Below are 20,251 nucleotides of genomic sequence, written 5' to 3' on the forward strand. Positions count from 1 at the left end.
TGTTGATAGTTTTAAATCTTAACTAATTTTAAGTATTTGAGATATTTTTAGGAACAACAAGATTGTTTATCTGACAATGAGAATATTTTAACATTGGTTTTCATAATATGAGGCCAAATAGCGCCGTTTTAGATTGATGATTTGAATAGCCTTATTAAGAGGTGGAACGGTCCGTTAAAATTTATGCCGTTATAGGAGAATAAAAATTTCAACTTTAAATTGTCTTATTTTCGTGGAGTGGAGAGGGTATGGAAACATTTCTACAAGTAGATCCAAAATACAATCATGATAATAAACAAAAAAAAACAATTGTTTTCCAGGGAACCTTTGTCCTCCCCACCAGATACAAGCCAAGAGAAGGATGATGATATCCAGGTCACTTACAAACGCAGAGATCGAGAGCACTCCCCAAGGTAATTCTATTGGTTTTCAATTGAAAGAATGATTTTAATGGCTATTTATTTGGTTTTTAATAGCCGCGTCCTCAATTCTAGGCGGCTATTATAGCGCTCCTAATTTTTTACAAAAGAATTTGAATTGTATTGGCGCGATGACTCGAAGAGGAGTATTGGAGAACTCCTTTTTTTAATCAATTTTATTGGAGTGATTTTTGAAGCGGGAAATGAAACGCGTGAAAAAATTTGGAGTGATTTTGGTGGTGAACAAAAGTGAAGAGCGGAGCGAAAAGAGAGTGGTTTTTGTCCATACCGCTGTTTTTGAGAGAGCGAGAAATTGATGTGTGAAAAAATTCTCTCTAAGCGAGCGAAATTTTTTTCACGTGTGGCATTTTAAAGCAGTTTTTTTATAGCTGCGAAGCTGTAAGCTGAGCGAAGCTATATTGCGGTGCTCTTGGTTTTTACGACTCGAAGAGGAGTATTGGTTTTCTCTCGGTTTTTTTTACAGGAATTAGATTTGTTCACGCGGCATTTTGACCTAAAAGCGAAAGTGAGAAAAGCTGTCTTGGTGAACAGATTTTCGCTAAGCGAGAGAAGTTTTTTGATCATGCGCTGCGTTTAGTGAATGACTTTTTGACTTTGAAAAGTAGTTTTTGACTGAATTTCACATACAGATAACCGTTTTTAGCCGTTCTTTCGTCTAAGTGGCCCAATGTTTCTGCTTTTAATTTGGTTCCTTGTAGAAATAAATTTTATTCGATACTATATTGAAATGTCAACCTCGGAAGTTGATGACAGTGTTTTGGAGAGCCTGAAAATTCGTTTCAAGTCGAAAATTGGCACATAATTCTTGATTTTTTTAGTTAATTTTTGGCTTTTTTCTTTTAATTACTTCTTTTTTTGATCTTTTAACCGTCTTTTTGTCAAAAATCTGTTAATATGGCAATTTCTCTTTGATAATTTATATACTCAACGCCTCTTTCTACCTCGATGTAATTTTGTTCCATAAAATTGTACATATGCTAATCCGATTTTTGTAGGTTTTTCCGATTTTCGTCAGTTTTTTGTTTATATTTTGTCCTGGCACCTAAATTTATTTTTGGTTTATTGATTTTTTCAGTTGTAAAAATGAACGATTTCAGCTTTTTCTTACATTTTCGTCATTTCTTTGGTGTGCAATTGATTTCATTCAACAAAAGGCAGTACTGAGAGTTTGATGGCAAGCTTCTTCAAAAATTTCCACTAATGACTATTTACTGCAGCTTTCTTCCGGCCTTGGTATTAATTTAAACGATTTTTTGCTTTTTAATATTCTGCTGCTTATGTCTTTCTCTATGATCAATTTTATTTTTGATTTAGTATGAAATCATGTTGTCTAGCTTATGTACAAAAAGGAACAGTATGTGTGTGTGTTGTTTTTTGTCTTAATCGCAGTGATTAGAAGTGTAATTTTAGTTGTTTTCTGATTCTTAAATTTGAGCTTTCTGTTTTGAAAAGATTTAACTTAGTTTCTAAGATTATTATCTGCCGTTTGCTTTCGCGATCTTTTTCAGATTAGAACCAAGAATTATTTGAGGGTTATTGATATCCATGCCCGCTTTTTCAGACTATCAGGTTTTTGATCACCTTAATTATTTTGGAGTTTTTAACGGTACCAAACGTTTTCAATAATATAAAATTTTGCTGCATTTTGTTTCTCTTGTTGACAGTGGTTTAAGTTTCACCAATTTTTAGAGCAGACTTGAAGAGGTAGTGGGTTAATGGTTTAAGACAAAAGGTAGTGGCTTCTGCTGCAATTATGGTTTTGTTAGCGAAGTTTTGACGCTTCGAGTTGCTTCCTGAATTCTGCCGGCTGTTCTTTTTTTTGTCGGCTGACGCTCTTTTTTTGTTTTACATTTGTTCACACTGCAAAGCTGAAAGAGTCAAATTTTTTGAATGACTTCCTCTCACTAACGGCATTTGCGCGCGTGACGTCATTTCTCACTCGCTTGAGCAAAAGTTTTTAGGTTATTTGCGTGATTAGATTTTGATCATACGTGACTTACCTCACTCAAGAAATTGACTTTTGAACTTTAAAACTTAAAGTTTAGTTTGAATTTGTTTAAGGTCAAAGGAATTCATTTGCGCAGTAAAGGTCCCTAATAAGAGGCGTCTGCGGATTGAATTTTAACAAGCTTTATCATTTTATCGCTGAATGTTTTTTGAGCGGCGTCGATTTTTTTTCAATTTAGATCTGTATCTGTTTCTCTTGAGAGAGCGAGAAATTGATGTGTGAAAAAATTTTCTCTAAGCGAGCGAAATTTTTTTGTTTACGTGCGGCATTTTAAAGCAGTTTTTTTATAGCTGCGAAGCTGTAAGCTGAGCGAAGCTATATTGCGGTGCTCTTGGTTTTTACGAATCGAAGAGGAGTATTGGTTTTCTCTCGGTTTTTTACAGGAATTAGATTTGTTCACGCGGCATTTTGACCTAAAAGCGAAAGTGAGAAAAGCTGTCTTGGTGAACAGATTTTCGCTAAGCGAGAGAAGTTTTTTGATCATGCGCTGCGTTTAGTGAATGACTTTTTGACTTTGAAAAGTAGTTTTTGACTGAATTTCACATACAGATAACCGTTTTTAGCCGTTCTTTCGTCTAAGTGGCCCAATGTTTCTGCTTTTAATTTGGTTCCTTGTAGAAATAAATTTTATTCGATACTATATTGAAATGTCAACCTCGGAAGTTGATGACAGTGTTTTGGAGAGCCTGAAAATTCGTTTCAAGTTGAAAATTGGCACATAATTCTTGATTTTTTTAGTTAATTTTTGGCTTTTTTCTTTTAATTACTTCTTTTTTTGATCTTTTAACCGTCTTTTTGTCAAAAATCAGTTAATATGGCAATTTCTCTTTGATAATTTCTATACTCAACGCCTCTTTCTACCTCGATGTAATTTTGTTCCATAAAATTGTACATATGCTAATCCGATTTTCGTCAGTTTTTTGTTTGTATTTTGTCCTGGCACCTAAATTTAATTTTGGTTTATTGATTTTTTCAGTTGTAAAAATGAACGATTTCAGCTTTTTCTTACATTTTCGTCATTTCTTTGGTGTGCAATTGATTTCATTCAACAAAAGGCAGTACTGAGAGTTTGATGGCAAGCTTCTTCAAAAATTTCCACTAATGACTATTTACTGCAGCTTTCTTCCGGCCTTGGTATTAATTTAAACGATTTTTTGCTTTTTAATATTCTGCTGCTTATGTCTTTCTCTATGATCAATTTTATTTTTGATTTAGTATGAAATCATGTTGTCTAGCTTATGTACAAAAAGGAACAGTATGTGTGTGTGTTGTTTTTTGTCTTAATCGCAGTGATTAGAAGTGTAATTTTAGTTGTTTTCTGATTCTTAAATTTGAGCTTTCTATTTTGAAAAGATTTAACTTAGTTTCTAAGATTATTATCTGCCGTTTGCTTTCGCGATCTTTTTCAGATTAGAACCAAGAATTATTTGAGGGCTATTGATATCCATGCCCGCTTTTTCAGACTATCAGGTTTTTGATCACCTTAATTATTTTGGAGTTTTTGACGGTACCAAACGTATTCAATAATATAAAATTTTGCTGCATTTTTTTTCTCTTGTTGACAGTGGTTTAAGTTTCACCAATTTTTAGAGCAGACCTGAAGAGGTAGTGAGTTAATGGTTTAATACAAAAGGTAGTGGCTTCTGCTGCAATTATGGTTTTGTTAGCGAAGTTTTGACGCTTCGAGTTTCTTCCTGAATTCTGCCGGCTATTTTTTTTTTCGTCGGCTGACGCTCTTTTTTTGTTTTACATTTGTTCACACTGCAAAGCTGAAAGAGTCAAATTTTCTGAATGACTTCCTCTCACTAACGGCATTTCTGCGCGTGACGTCATTTCTCACTCGCTTGAGCAAAAGCTTTTAGGTTATTTGCGTGATTAGATTTTGATCATACGTGACTTACCTCACTCAAGAAAATGACTTTTGAACTTTAAAACTTAAGTTTAGTTTGAATTTGTTTAAGGTCAAAGGAATTCATTTGCCCAGTAAAGGTCCCTAATAAGAGGCGTCTGCGGAATTAATTTTAACAAGCTTTATCATTTTATCGCTGAATGTTTTTTACCTAGTTTTTTGAGCGGCGTCGATTTTTTTTTCAATTTAGATCTGTATCTGTTTCTCTATTATATGGCACGCAGGTCTATTCTTTCGCAGCTATTCCGGCACTCTGCCGGCTGTGTTTCATTTATTTTCGTTAGGAGGTTTGGTTATTATTTTGTTTTAATTTTAGGCTGGTTCCGGTAGTGGTTTGAACTTTTCTGGAAATTCATATGAATTTCATGATAATTCGGAGGTTTTTATTGTATTTTGCTGATTTTCGGGCTAATTTTTGCGTTTTTTGACGATTTTGTTTTTCTTGCTCAAATGGGTATTGAAGAAGCCCCTTCTACTTGAGCAATATTATGATAACAATTGGTTGCAGTTTTGTGGGTAAGAATCATTTTTTTGTTGAGAAATATGACAAAAAAATGGCGAAAATTGGAAATATTTTTCCTAATTTTTTGCAGTTTTTCGTTTTTTTTTTGTGTTTAGCTAAGTTTCTTTGACTATTATGACTTGCCTATTGTTTTGCGAGCATCTGGATACCCTATTAGCTGAAGGGACTTTTTCTTTGGATTTATATGTTTTTTGAAACATTAAAAAATTTAACTTTTTCCAGTTTTTCAGTGAAGTTGTTTTTTAAGAGCTTTTTTTCATAATTTAGCCTAAATTATTATTCAAAATTCACATAAGTGATTTTTGTAAGTACTGGTTGTTTCGATGAAGTTATTTTGGCAGAGACAGTTTTTTCGGCATCTCAATTTATAACAAAATTTGACCAGATTTTATGATATTTGAACAGATTTGATTTTATTGTTTTTACTTTTTTGTTTCATGACTTTGTTTCAAGATAATCATAAATTAATGACGGCACGTTTTGTTTGATGAGTAGTTGGATGGCGTTTAAATGGATTTTCACTTCGAGTCGTTTCCGGAATTCTTCCGGCTATGTTTTTTTAAGATCTGTTCACACATTTTCATGATTTTTGAAGTCAAATTGGAGTAGTGATTTTGGTCACGCCGAAACAGGAAATGGAGCGAAAAAGCGAGTGGTTTTGCGTCGAGATTTTTTTTTCGCTCTAGTTTTAAAGTAGAGTGAGAAAACGGTGTTTGAACAAAAGTTCGGTTTCTTGGTAGTGGATTTTTGTTCACATGCGGCATTTTCACTCTGATTTTTACTACTGTTTTTTCGATTTTTTGGATCGACTTTTTTCTAAATGGTTTTCCCAATCCATTCACAGCTCGTTCTAGGCCTATTTTTTTTGTTTGAATTAAATTTTAATCTCTCGCTAGTGGTTTATTTGTTCACATGCGGCATTTTGACATTTTCTGTTTTTTGTGCATTTTGACATTTTCAGCATTTTGACTTTTTCATTTTCTGTTTTTTTTCTTATTTTTTTGATCTGATTTTTTTTGTAATGGTTTTCTCAATTCACTCATAGTCAATTCTAAGTCTAGTTTTTCTGTTTAGTCAATGAAAATTCTTTGAATTGTACGTCAGGACTTGTCCTGCTATGTTTTTTTTACTTCGTCTAACAGATTTTTGTTTCGTCTTACCGTGACTTTCCTGGAATTGACTTTTTCAATGACTTACCTCACACAAAAAAATGACTTCTGAGCTCACTTATGAAACTTTAATTTTTTTGAACATTTACTTTTTAAAGGTCAATAGTGTGCATCTAAGTAGGTGCCAAACATATGCCCTAATTCTTGAATATTAGAGTCTTGAGTTTTTGATTTCGAATATTAATTTTGGGATATTTTCCGTTTTTGCCCCTTCCAAATATTGCACGTGCATTTGGGGGTGCAATTAATATGCGCCCACTAAGCTGAGGGGGCACAAACGGAAAAGATCCTTATTTTGAAAAGCCCCATTAGGGCTTTCTCCTTATAGAGCTTATGTGTCTCATAAAAATGACAGTCCGAAGCTAACACAAAAAGTCTAGTGGTCTATTAAAGGACTGGTGGTCGATCTGTCCATTTTATTTCTATAGTTGTTTCAATTCATGTAACGCCACAAGCGTCTATCGCGGCTATTTTCCGGCAATCTGCCGGCTATGTTTATGACTGACTTAGTAAAACAATTTATTTTTTTTAGTTTTTTCTGCTTAAGGTTCTATTTGCCTTAACAAGTGCTCCAATGACAGCTACTATTGCCTTTTTATGAGTCGCAACCTTATGCTTTTGTCTCTGAAAGCGTGCGTCATTGTAAAACAATGTCGAATTTTGATATTTGATGTTCCTTTTTTTCTTAAGACTTTTAAGGTTTTCGGTAGAGATAATTATTGAGTTCTTTCGAACGAAAGTTGAAGTAGTTACTGTAAATATGTGTGTCTTTTTTATGAAATTTTATTGCTTGACTGTTTTCTTCTAAAACATTTCACTCGAGTGACTTTTTCACGCTTGACTTTTAATTTTTTTTAGTGATTTGTGTTGCCCGTATTCAGAAATTAAGTCTGTTGCTGAAATAAATTTGATTGTGAGAGATGATCTTACATAGCGCGTGTAGGTCATTGGTAAGTCTCCACAGGACTCTCATCCGGGAGGTTCGATCGTTCGAATGCCCCTTGTCAGAAATTTATGCATCATAAAATTTTCTCTAGCCTACGCCCTTTTCTATTTTTTTGACTTCGCGAGTCGTTCGAGAGCATTTTTGACGGTAGTCGGTTTGTTTTTCTAAATAGCGACCGTCAACCTCTCAGAGAATGTTGTTTAGGCGTTCTCTTTTTTTAATTCAAAGAATTTGAATTGTTTTGGTGCGCTGTTTTGAGATCTGTTCACACTTTTTCGACCCTTTTCTTGTCAATAAGAAGTCAAATTAGAATATTGGTTATAGTCGCACTGGAGTAGTAAGATGAGGGCCTAAATTTTTTCAAACAGCTTTGAAAGTGCAGTGGTGCATTGGTGTTTAAACAGGTTTTTGGTTTTTCAGAGATATTTGTTTCACGTGCGGCAAGTTAACATCTGTTTTCTCAATTTTCTGCAAGAATACTTTCAAAAGGTGATACGCGTGTTCTAAGTAGGCTTTGTTGCACTTGTTAGAACACCCATAAAATGTTCAAATTGCAGATGCTGAAAAACCTATACTTTCGATAATTAATGTTATTGAAATTTGTATTACTACTACTACTGCTACTAAACGATTTTTAAAAAAAGAGTAATTTTGCCGCATTTTGAAATCGATTTTGTTGCTCTGTCGCGGCTCTAGTGTCATTAATGACAGGTTTCATTTGATCTCTGACATGATTGAATCCGTGTGAAGTTTTCAGTTTGTTGCTATTGATTTTTTGGCTTTGACAATATTGTTTCAAAGTTTTTGAAATTTTGATTGTTGCCTGATTGTTCTTTTGTTATGTGGTCCCTGAATTCTTTTTTATTTTAATGTATGTTTTGCATTGACGGATAACGCAATGGATTTTATGTATGGATTTGTTGCCATTTATGTTCAAAGACATTAGTGAAATTCAATTTTTGTCAAATTTCGTTTTTGATGTCTTACTTTGTCCCTCCGTGGTTTTCTACAATTTGATTGTTTGCTCGTTAAATTTCCATCCTATAGAATTGTTCGAGGTTAATGTTATTGGACCCCAAGAATTTCAAAGCCTTTTTTCCTAAAAGAGAAACAATCTTTTCCGTTTGTTGCACCCTCACGTTATTTGCACCCATCCACCACACGAACACGTGCAATAATTTAACATAATGATTTACTATGTAATGGCACGTGCCAGCCACTGTATCAACTGAGTGGAATTAAGACTTCTCAACAATTTCCTCAAATACGTTCAAGATTAAATAGCAGAATAAAAAACGCGCAAAACCATTAAAGCCCGGCTACTAAGATTTGATATTTGAAGGCCTAGTTCGTTAAATTACCAAAGTTCCTAAGAATATGCATCTAACTGGTATTAGCTTAAGAGGAAGACTTTGCCATATTTATCTAACCTAATTAAACTGCAGACCAAATTAAACCTTTTTTGACACTTGTGAAAAACATTCAACTCTCGGCAATTTTTTAATCTTTCAGTTCTCAAAGGCGATTAGTGGGGTCAATGGCGGCTACTTTCCGGCAATGCTGGCTATGTTTACGATTTTGATGTTTTTTCAGAAAAGTGTTATTGGGAAATTTGCGTCATTTTTTTGTTTTCCTTGTAGCCTTATCACGGGATCAATATTGACTGGATCCATCGGCAATCTAGTGAAGTGCCAGTTTATTCAATGACTTCAATTCATATTTAATGGTTTTTAAATTTTGATTTTATTTTAATTGGAAAAGGTTTTCAGAGATCTGGTGTTTTACCTGCGTCTTGCTGATTGCTCTCGAAGAGAAGCAATTATTGTAAACGTGTGTGTCTTTTTACGACTCGAAGAGGACTATTGAGATTCTATAGGTTTTTTTTTAGCTGAAGTTTGACTTTTGTTTTTGAAGGTTGACTTCAGTTTTAGAACATTGACTTCTGTTTTAGAACCTTGACTTCTGTTTTAGAACATTGATTTCTGTTTTAGAACATTGATTTCTGTTTTAGAACATTGACTTCTGTTTTAGAACATTGACTTCTGTTTTAGAACATTGACTTTTGTTTTAGAACACTGACTTCTGTTTTAGAACATTGACTTCTGTTTTCGAACATAGGACTTCAAAAGTAGCTTAGTTTGTAATGTTAGTAGTTAAGAACTGGTGGTTTTATTCAAGGTTGAAAGGTCATTTCTATAATTTTTGATCCAATAAGTCCCTCCAGCCTATCTAAATCAGCTCCTCCACCCAACTAACCCGCCCCCCAGAAAACAGACACCTAACCATTCCTAACCACCTACCTGCCCACATTTCTACCCCGAAATTGATTTTTTCACACTGTATATGTCTTTATTTTAATATATCTGAAATAGGTGTGTTTAGATAAGAGTTTCTATTGCACGACTCTCCGAGTTGTTTCCGGTATTCCACCGGCTTCGTTTTTCTTATCACTACTACTACTTTTACTTCTACTAGTACAAGTCTTTTTTACTACTACTACTGCTACTACTAAACGATTTTGAAAAAAATGAGTGATTTTGCCGCATTTTGAAATCGATTTTGCTGCTCTGTCGCAGCTCTAGTGTCAATAATGACAGGTTTCATTTGATCCCATTTGAAGTTTTCAGTTTTTTTTGCTATTGTTTTTTTGGCTTTGACAATATTGTTTCAAAAATTTTGATTGTTGCCTGATTGTTCTTTTGTTACGTGGTCCCGGAAATCTTTTTTATTTCAATGTACGTTTTCCCTTGACGGATAACGCGATGGATTTTATGTCTGGATTTGTTGCCATTTATGTGCAAAGACATTAGTAAAAGTCGGTTTTTGCCAAATTTAGTTTTTGATGTCTTACTTTGTCCCTCCTTGGTTTTTTTACACTTCGATTGTTTGCTCGTAAATTTCCCTCTTGTAAAATTGTTCGAGGTTAATGTTATCGGACCCCATGAATTTCAAAACATTTTTTCTAAAAGAGAAGCGATCTTTTCCGTTTGTTGCACCCTCACGTTATTTGCACCCATCCACCACACGAACACGTGCAATAATTTAACATAATGATTTACTATGTAATGGCACGTGCCAGCCACTGTATCAACTGAGTGGAATTAAGACTTCTCAACAATTTCCTCAAATACGTTCAAGATTAAATAGCAGAATAAAAAACGCGCAAAACCATTAAAGCCCGGCTACTAAGATTTGATATTTGAAGGCCTAGTTCGTTAAATTACCAAAGTTCCTAAGAATATGCATCTAACTGGTATTAGCTTAAGAGGAAGACTTTGCCATATTTATCTAACCTAATGAAACTGCAGACCAAATTAAACCTTTTTTGACACTTGTGAAAAACATTCAACTCTCGGCAATTTTTTAATCTTTCAGTTCTCAAAGGCGATTAGTGGGGTCAATGGCGGCTACTTTCCGGCAATGCTGGCTATGTTTACGATTTTGATGTATTTTCAGAAAAGTGTTTTTGGGAAATTTGCGTCATTTTTTTGTTTTCCTTGTAGCCTTATCACGGGATCAATATTGACTGGATCCATCGGCAATCTAGTGAAGTGCCAGTTTATTCAATGACTTCAATTCATATTTAATGGTTTTTAAATTTTGATTTTATTTTAATTGGAAAAGGTTTTCAGAGATCTGGTGTTTTACCTGCGTCTTGCTGATTGCTCTCGAAGAGAAGCAATTATTGTAAACGTGTGTGTCTTTTTACGACTCGAAGAGGACTATTGAGATTCTATAGGCTTTTTTTAGCTGAAGTTTGACTTTTGTTTTTGAAGGTTGACTTCAGTTTTAGAACATTGACTTCTGTTTTAGAACCTTGACTTCTGTTTTAGAACATTGATTTCTGTTTTAGAACATTGATTTCTGTTTTAGAACATTGACTTCTGTTTTAGAACATTGACTTCTGTTTTAGAACATTGACTTTTGTTTTAGAACACTGACTTCTGTTTTAGAACATTGACTTCTGTTTTCGAACATAGGACTTCAAAAGTAGCTTAGTTTGTAATGTTAGTAGTTAAGAACTGGTGGTTTTATTCAAGGTTGAAAGGTCATTTCTATAATTTTTGATCCAATAAGTCCCTCCAGCCTATCTAAATCAGCTCCTCCACCCAACTAACCCGCCCCCCAGAAAACAGACACCTAACCATTCCTAACCACCTACCTGCCCACATTTCTACCCCGAAATTGATTTTTTCACACTGTATATGTCTTTATTTTCATATATCTGAAATAGGTGTGTTTAGATAAGAGTTTCTATTGCACGACTCTCCGAGTTGTTTCCGGTATTCCACCGGCTTCGTTTTTCTTACTACTACTACTACTTTTACTTCTACTAGTACAAGTCTTTTTTACTACTACTACTGCTACTACTAAACGATTTTGAAAAAAAAATGAGTGATTTTGCCGCATTTTGAAATCGATTTTGCTGCTCTGTCGCAGCTCTAGTGTCAATAATGACAGGTTTCATTTGATCCCATTTGAAGTTTTCAGTTTTTTTTGCTATTGTTTTTTTGGCTTTGACAATATTGTTTCAAAAATTTTGATTGTTGTCTGATTGTTCTTTTGTTACGTGGTCCCGGAAATCTTTTTTATTTCAATGTACGTTTTCCCTTGACGGATAACGCGATGGATTTTATGTCTGGATTTGTTGCCATTTATGTGCAAAGACATTAGTAAAAGTCGGTTTTTGCCAAATTTAGTTTTTGATGTCTTACTTTGTCCCTCCTTGGTTTTTTTACACTTCGATTGTTTGCTCGTAAATTTCCCTCTTGTAAAATTGTTCGAGGTTAATGTTATCGGACCCCATGAATTTCAAAACATTTTTTCTAAAAGAGAAACGATCTTTTCCATTTGTTGCACCCTCACGTTATTTGCACCCCATCCCCCACGAACACGTGTATTAATTTAACATAATTATTTACTATGTAATGAGGCGTTCCAGCCACTGTATCAACTGAGTGGAATTAAGAGTTCTCAACAATTTCTTCAAATACGTTCAAGATTAATTAGCAGAATCAAAAACGCGAAAAATCATTAAAGCCCGGTTACTAAGATTTGATATTTGAAGGCTTAGTGTGTTAAGTTACCAAAGTTCCTCCGAGTATACATCTAACTGGTGTTACCTTAAGAGGAAGACTACGCCATATTTATCTAACCTAATGAAACTGCAGACCAAATTAAAACTTTTTTGACACTTCAATTCATCTTTAATGGTTTTTAAATTTTGATTCTATTGTATTTGGAAAAGTTTTCCAGAGAGATGGTGTTTTACCTGCGTCTTGATGATGGCTCTCGAAGAGAAGCAATTATTGTAAACGTGTGTGTCTTTTTACGACTCGAAAACGACTATTGAGATTCTACAGGTTTTTTTTAGCTGAAGTCATGACAAGTTTGACTTTTGTTTTCGAAGTTTGACTTCAGTTTTAGAACATTGACTTCTGTTTTAGAACATTGACTTCTGTTTTCGAACATAGGACTTCAAAAGTAGCTTAGTTTGTAATGTTAGTAGTTAAGAACTGGTGGTTTTATTCAAGGTTGAAAGGTCATTTCTAAAATTTTTGATCCCATATATGTCCCTCCAGCCTATCTAAATCAGCCCCTCCACCCAATTCCCCCCCCCCCCCCCACACACACACACCTACCCACTCCTAACCACCCACATTTCTACCCCAAAATTGATTTGTTCACGCTGCATATGTCTTTATTTTCAATTTCTGAAATAGGTAGGGTTAGATAAAGAGTTTCTATTGCACGACTCTCCGAGTTGTTTCCGGTATTCAACCGGCTCCGTTTTTCTTGCAAAATTTTTGCTCGACCGTTCTTTGACTTTGTTAGGTGAGTTTTACACCCTTGACTTTCTGCGCTTTTCGTGATCTAAAGTTCTCTCATTCCATTCACAATTTCATGCAGCTGAACTAAATTGGCGGCAATTTAATACAAAATGTCAAATGATAAGTGAGCCGAAACTGGTGCCATTTTTATATAAACTTTCAATTATGTTATTTGAAACCCCTAGTGAATTTCTTAATTGCTTTCTGGCCACCCCCTCCTCCCGACTGAAGCAGGCTGAAATTGATTAGAGCTCTCACTATTACTCGTTTGAGAACGATTCTTCCGACCTTATTCGGTTATGTTTATTATGGTCTCGTCTCTTATTCTGAGTAATAAAAGGTCTCCTTGATATGCTACTGCTACATAATTTTGTTCATTTAATGGTTTTTAGTTCTTTGTGGAGTTAGCTTTGTTCACATGCGGCAATTTCACTTTGACTATTACTTTTTCAGAGTTTTTGGATCGGATTTTTTCAAAATAGTTCTGCCAATCCATGCATAGTTCACCCTAGGTCTATTTTTTTGTTTTTTTTTGTATGAACCAAATTTCCATTTCTTGCTAGTGGTTTTTTGTTGGCATAAGGCTGTTTGCAATTGATTTTCTGTTTTGATCTGATTTTTTAGAAATGGTTTTCCCAATTTACTCATAGTCCGTGCTAGGTGTAGTTTTTTAGTCAATGAAATTTCTTTGAATTGTACGTCAGGACTTCTTGTCCTGCTATGTTTTTTTTACAATTCAAAGAATTTGAATTGTATTGGGGCGGTGTCATTTTTTTAAGATCTGTTCACACATTTTCATGATTTTTGAAATCAAATTGGAGTGGTGATTTGGTCACGCCGAAACAGGAAATGGAGCGAAAACGCGAGTGGTTTTGCGGCGTGAATTTTTTTCGCTCTAGTTTTAAAGTAGATTGAGAAAACGGTGTTTGAACAAAAATTCGGTTTCTCGGTTGTGGTTTTTTGTTCACATGCAGCGATTTCACTATGATTTTTACTGTTTTTTCGATTTTTTGGATCGGATTTTTGTTCTAAATAGTTTTCCCAATCCATTCACAGCTCATTCTGGACCTGGTTTTTTGTTAGAATCAAAATTACATAGCTCACTAGTGGTTTTTTGTTCTCCCTAGCAGCATTTTGACATTGATTTTCTGTTTTTTTTTTGTTTTTTCTTTCATCTGATTTTTTTCAAAAATGGTTTTCTCAATTCACTAATTGTCCGTTATAGGTCTAGTTGTTTGTTAAGTCAATGAAAATTCTTTGAATTGTACGTCAGGACTTGTCCTGCTATGTTTTTTTTATTTCGTTGACAAGATTTTTGTTACAAACATATGACGTCACAACCACTTCAAATCTGCTTTTGTTATTCGTTCATGCAAATTTAACTGAAGTGCGTGTGTGACGTCATTTCTCACTCTTTGTGAAACGAGTCTTTTTGTTTTTTCGCGTGATTAAGTTTTTGGTGACACGTGAATTATCTCACTCTCAAAAATGACTTCCTCAGTTTGAAGTTGACTTTTCTTTACTTTAATTCAAAGAGATAAGTTCAAGTGAATGTGTGTCACTCCAAATGAACGTCTTTTTGAGAGCAGCTAATGGTGGCAGCAATAACTTATACAGATTCTTAATCGAAATATAACATCTCATCTTTTGATGAAAAGAGCAGTTATTTTTTGGTCTGTCTTTTTTTACTGTTTTTCTAGACTGCAGATCTACAATGCTATTGCAGCTATTTTCTGGCAATCTTTCAGCTATGCTAATGTTTTGCTGGATAGGACATCGTTTTTTATCTTGCCTTTTTTAATCGTTTTCTCCCCGATGGAATCAATAAAAGCTGTTGTGTTCTCTGACTTTGATTGGTATGATATGGTAAGATTTTTAGAATCTAGATAACGTGTTTGGTGATCTTTGGAGGCCCTAAGTTTCTAATTTTAGAAGAGTTTCTAATTTATCCTGTTTTTGTCTCATTTATTTGCTCGAATATGGTGTAATCAAGCTGAGGACAAATTTTGCAATTGATATAACGTTTTATCACTTGAAGACATCTGTGTTCAAAATTCTGCTTATTTTTGTTTGAAAATATAAGGATGAAATCAGTTTTTTCGAGTAATACGTTTTCTGTCTTTCTAATTCCAATGATGTTTTCAACAAAAGGTCTAAACCACATTTTTCACGGCTATCATGCAAATGATTAATAATTTTTATTAATAATTTTATTCTTCATGGTCTTAAGAAATGCTTATGGCTATTCGTACTTATTTTGTTTTGATTCATTTTTTTGTGTAGGCATTTTTTTGGTCAGGACACTTTTCTCCTTGAGAAACGGTATAAAGTATTCGGAGATCAGTAAGTCGTTGCAATTGGTTCTGAGCAGTTGGCAGTCGTTTGAGAGCTCAACCTATGGCAGTTGGCTATGTTTGAATTCGTTTTTTTGGCGTTGAACGAATTCAGACAATTCCTTGAATTGCTCGCCTTTCATTTGACTTCTGGAGTAAAGAGATTTCTCAATTCATTTTGCTGATAATCTAATGCATAACTGATATTATAAATGATAACTGATCCCGGGATCGATAGCCGTCTTCAGTTTCTAGCGACTTTGTTGCAAATACTTATCTCATAAGCGTAATTTTTCCGCGACTTCTAGTACGGAGACTGATTTTTACTTGCCTTCAAACGAAGTACAGCAATTATTTCTGTCCTGATCGTATTGATTTTTTTAATATGTTGTCTGGCCAATCTGAATTTTTTCTGGTATTAATTTTTTATACACGATTTGAAAATTTACGAATTAAAAAATTTGAAGCAATTGAACTCACTGGTCTGTGAGTTTAATCAGAAGTTCTCAGATGATGTAAGCTCAGGTAAGCTAATGGGAAGCCCACCTCCTAATGAAGTTATCATTTACACTGCTCCTATTCTAGCTTGAGCAGGCTACAATGCAAACCACTCGTCTGTGTTTTGAGAGTATTACCGGATCTTTCTAGCCAAGCATATCAGTTGGTTTACGACCCCGAAAATTTTAATTCTCCTCTTTATAATAGCTTTGTTTTGTGATTGGTAACTAGTGGTTTACTTTATTAAAGTGTGAGAATTTTCGATATACAGAATTTTCGACATACAATATTGGTCTTTCGGGTTAATAATGCTTGCGTTATAATCAAGCTGTTTTTCTCTTGCATCTTTTAATTTCAGAACTTCGATGTAATGATATTTTGTAAATGCACATTGATTGTACATGTATATGAAATTAATTTTGATTAGAATGTAAATAGCCATTCATATGATATGATGTGGTATTTGTAAAAGGGGGAGCAAATTTGCGGGGGGCAAAACGGAATATGTCCGTATTTCTTGGGAAAATAATTAATTGCACTTAAACAGGGTTTGTAGAATTATATTTGTGCTGTGATTTTTCTTCTATGCGATTTTTTGCGTGACGGATTTTTTGTCTGACCCTTTTAACTTTTTGTCCTCAAAAACGGAGTAAACTGGTGAAGCCCGAAGGGCACGAAGTGGCTGAGCAGCTCTCTTAGAGCCTTAATAGATAGTCTCTAAGTATGCGATTCACCAAAACGTTTCACCTCACACCCCCATCCAATACCCCATCCACTCTTCTCTATCTGGCGGTTTGAACGACCGTCCAGCTCTCACAACTCTATCCCCTCCTCATCGCTTGACCCTCACTCTGCTCACCCCCTAATGCTAGCAATACCAAAGCCAACCTCTTGCCGTCGAAGATTTTAAACTTAAGCTTATAATTGTAATCCCATGTTCAGCTGTGTTAGTTTCAATTCCCACGGGTCGCTGAGCCATGGCCATCAATAATTTTTATGCTGAGTAGTCATTCTGTTAAATTTAACAAAGGGGTAAAAAAAATCGGTATCGGAATTGCAGGTTAGTTAAAATGGCATTCGGAAAAATTGAAATGGGTCAATTTTCCTGGCTTCAGTATCCCACTATTCTCGTCATTAGACTATGAGTTTATCGCACTCTTTTATCGTCACTGTTTAATTAGCAACAGTAGGAATTAAAAGAGGGTGATGTCGTAGTATAATGACGAAGCAGATTTCGTACGGTTAATTGTGCGCTAACGTGTTCTTTCATCGGTAACTAGTGCAACTGTTGTCACGGCAAAGAGAGTTGATTAAATATCGTTACTCTCAACACTCCATTCATAAGTTGAATTGAGCTCACCAAGGTCATTGAAAAGCAAATGAAGTGTGTGGCTTTTAACTTTAAGTTTATCAGTGTGTGTTTAACTAAGCCATTGGTATTTTAACTGACTTTGCATTATGCTTTTAAATGACGCTAATCAAAATTAAACCTTGTCTGGTAGTTTTTGGCTGCTTGAGGCAAGTTTTCAGTTACTTTAAAGGTTAGCAATTTTGTCAGTGTTTTCAACTAGAACCGTTTTCTTCACGCTTTGTGGCGGTGGTGGGTTTGAAGTAGATATTAAAATTTCGAAATATTTTGATTGGTGGACAAAGATCATAAGGTGGCCAAGATTGGTGGACAGATCATAATAATGAGTTTTATCTCACTTTTTTAGAGAAAGGGAGAGCAAAAAGCGACATCACAGGGAGCGTGAGAGAAGTGAAGAGAAAAGTGGTGCTAAAAGGAGTACGCGAGGAAGACACAACAGTGATGAAGACCCACAAGCGGCGGGTGATGACAAGAACTCACGCAGTTACAAGAGGTCATCTAAGAAACATCACAAAGAGAGAGAACATAGAGATAGAGATTACAGGAGCAGATCACGTGATCGGACTCCTACTAATGATGAGTAAAGGAAAGTTAGGTTGAAAGAATAAATGTGCTCTGAAGTCGACGTGATATCATCAGTCAAGTCTGAGAGCTGGCCAAGAAATTGGTAGCAGAGAGTTGGGATTAGAGAAATGGACTCATTGGTTCGCTTGGAAACTGAAAATGTGTTCTATATTTGTGCAGTGATGCATTTATTGTGTTCATTTCCTATTTTGTTTCATGAAAGTGTTTTGTTTTTAAACAATTTACCGTTCAAGTCAAAGCTTCCTTGAATAACAAGTATCTTAGATTCCCTAATAACCGTTTTACTAATCTATAATGAATATTTGGAGCCACTTTGTTGGTATTTTGATTGAAATAGTTTGTGGGCTGGGTGATAGTACCCGTTATCAATTTAAAAAGCACGTGTTTCTGGTTAAAATTGATCGGTTCTGGGGTAAAAAGAGGCTATGTCATTATCATTTAAGCTTTGATTGAGCAACCAGGCTTCTAACTTTTAAATTCTGTTTTTTAGACGACAAATGTGCAATATCTGAGTACTCAACAGCGTCGCCATGTTATCAAGAACGTGCAATTTTCACCGAACTCTTATTAAATCGAAAAACAACTTCAACTCAGTTCGATTGTTCTCCGATTTCCTTGTCAATGATTCCAAGTTCGCTTTTCTGAAACAGTTGGGTCTAACAGAAGTCAACAACGGGCTATGTCATGAAACTGAACAGCACGGAAATGGTCAAATAGTGGAATCGATCGACCCTTCAACTGGTCGAATTATTGCTAAAGTTGCCCAAGCGTCAGCTTCCGATACAAAAATTGCAATTGAAAAGGCATCCGTTGCCTTCAAATCCTGGTGTGAAGTACCTGGACCAAAACGAGGAGAAATTGTTCGACAAATTGGCGATGCTGTTCGTCAAAATTTGGAACCATTGGGAAGTTTGGTGGCTTTGGAAATGGGAAAAATTTTGCCAGAAGGTATTGGAGAAGTACAAGAATTTGTGGATATTTGCGATTTTGCGGTTGGACTGTCCCGGACGTTTGGCGGGCAAGTTTTCCCATCAGAGCGACCTGGTCACGCTTTAATTGAGCAGTATAATCCTCTCGGTTTAGTTGGAGTTATAACAGCCTTCAATTTTCCAGTTGCCCCCTTTGGTTGGAACGCCTCGTTAGCTTTAGTATGTGGTAATACTCTATTATGGAAAGGTGCGCCGTCTACTCCGTTATGTACAATTGCGGTTAACAAGATTATGAGACAAGTTTTGAAAGATAATGACGTGAATCCTGCTGTTTGTAGTATTGCTCAAGGGGGTGTAGATGCCGGCGAATCGATTGTCAACGATGAAAGGGTGAAATTGGTTTCATTCACGGGAAGTTGCGCTGCTGGTAATAAAGTAGGCGTCGCTGTACAAAAGCGTTTTGGAAAGTCGATTCTTGAGCTTGGAGGGAATAACGCGATTATAGTTATGGAAGACGCTGATCTAGAAATGGCTGTCCGAAGTACACTTTTCTCAGCTGTTGGGACAACAGGACAACGTTGCACTACAACAAGGCGGTTGATTGTACATGAAAGTGTTTATGACCAGGTTTTGGAGAAACTGACAAAGGCTTATGGTCAAGTTAAAATTGGCAACCCTCTTTCAGCCGGAATTCTTTGCGGACCATTGCATAATGAGACGGCTTTTGATTTGTTTTTGAATACGATTGAGAAAATCAAGCAGAGCGGAGGTAAAGTTGTTTGTGGAGGAAAGAAAGCAGAAGTAGGTCTAAATGGTCATTTCGTGGAGCCTGCAATTGTTACTGATTTAAAACACGATAGCGAGTTTGTTCTTACAGAAACGTTTGTTCCGATTTTATATGTTGTTAAATGCAGTAGTTTCGAAGAAGCGGTGCAATGGAATAATGAAGTTGATCAAGGTCTGTCGAGTAGTTTGTTCACGAAGGACCCGAATCGCATTTTTAGATGGATGGGTCCTCACGGCTCTGATTGTGGTCTGGCCAACGTTAATATTCCTACAAGTGGGGCTGAAATCGGAGGCGCTTTTGGAGGTGAAAAGCATACAGGGGGTGGCAGAGAATCGGGAAGCGATGCTTGGAAACAGTATATGAGGCGAAGTACGTGTACTATCAATTACAGCAAAGAGTTACCGTTAGCTCAAGGAATCAAATTTGAATAATGTCTTCTGTCTTTGATTTTATTTTTTGGTTTTATGGATATACTTGCATGGATATCTTTTGAACTAATTTTACGAGTTGAGATTGTCTCTAAAAAGATTCAGAGGCTATAAGATCTCTCCCCGTAGAATTTTACCTTTCATTACTCTCTGTGATCAAGCCAATACATGTTAATTTATAGACGTACCTGATTTTTGCGTCCTGTCGTACTCTATTTATTTAGAGTAGCTATTCGCGATGCGGGTACGCTTAGATTTGTTTAAACTGTGATTCGCGAAGCGGGATACTGACTTGCGTATTCAACGCTTACTCGCGGAGCGGGATTTACAAAGAGAATTGTTTGACTGAATTTGAATTGCGAAGTTAAGAGAATGAATAAATGTTAATCAACAAATCGTCAAGGCGTGATCAGACATGTCTGATCACGAAGCGGGAAACCAAGAAGGAAATGACAAACAGATCACGAGATACTAAATGAACAAGTAATGAACAGTT

The 20,251-nt window shown here is 35.5% G+C and overlaps 3 protein-coding genes across 4 annotated transcripts in view; all 3 read left to right on the plus strand.

The window, feature by feature from the left end:
* Window positions 1-20,251, plus strand: part of LOC142341447 (uncharacterized) — a 545,892-nt gene that overhangs the window by 490,747 nt on the left and 34,894 nt on the right. The window lies entirely within an intron of this gene.
* Window positions 225-17,849, plus strand: LOC142341448 (uncharacterized). Its single transcript, XM_075392398.1, has 2 exons — window positions 225-413; window positions 17,373-17,849. The coding sequence occupies exons 1-2, from the start codon at window positions 286-288 to the stop codon at window positions 17,608-17,610; spliced, it is 366 nt and encodes a 121-aa protein (XP_075248513.1). The 5' UTR covers window positions 225-285; the 3' UTR covers window positions 17,611-17,849.
* On the plus strand, window positions 18,105-19,838 carry LOC142340713 (putative aldehyde dehydrogenase family 7 member A1 homolog). The gene has a single exon (XM_075391412.1). It carries the CDS (start codon window positions 18,142-18,144, stop codon window positions 19,756-19,758), a length of 1,617 nt encoding a protein of 538 aa, XP_075247527.1. The 5' UTR covers window positions 18,105-18,141; the 3' UTR covers window positions 19,759-19,838.

Source organism: Convolutriloba macropyga, chromosome 6 (assembly GCF_964194025.1).
Source record: "Convolutriloba macropyga chromosome 6, txConMacr16.3, whole genome shotgun sequence".
NCBI classification, from domain to species: Eukaryota; Metazoa; Xenacoelomorpha; order Acoela; family Convolutidae; genus Convolutriloba; species Convolutriloba macropyga.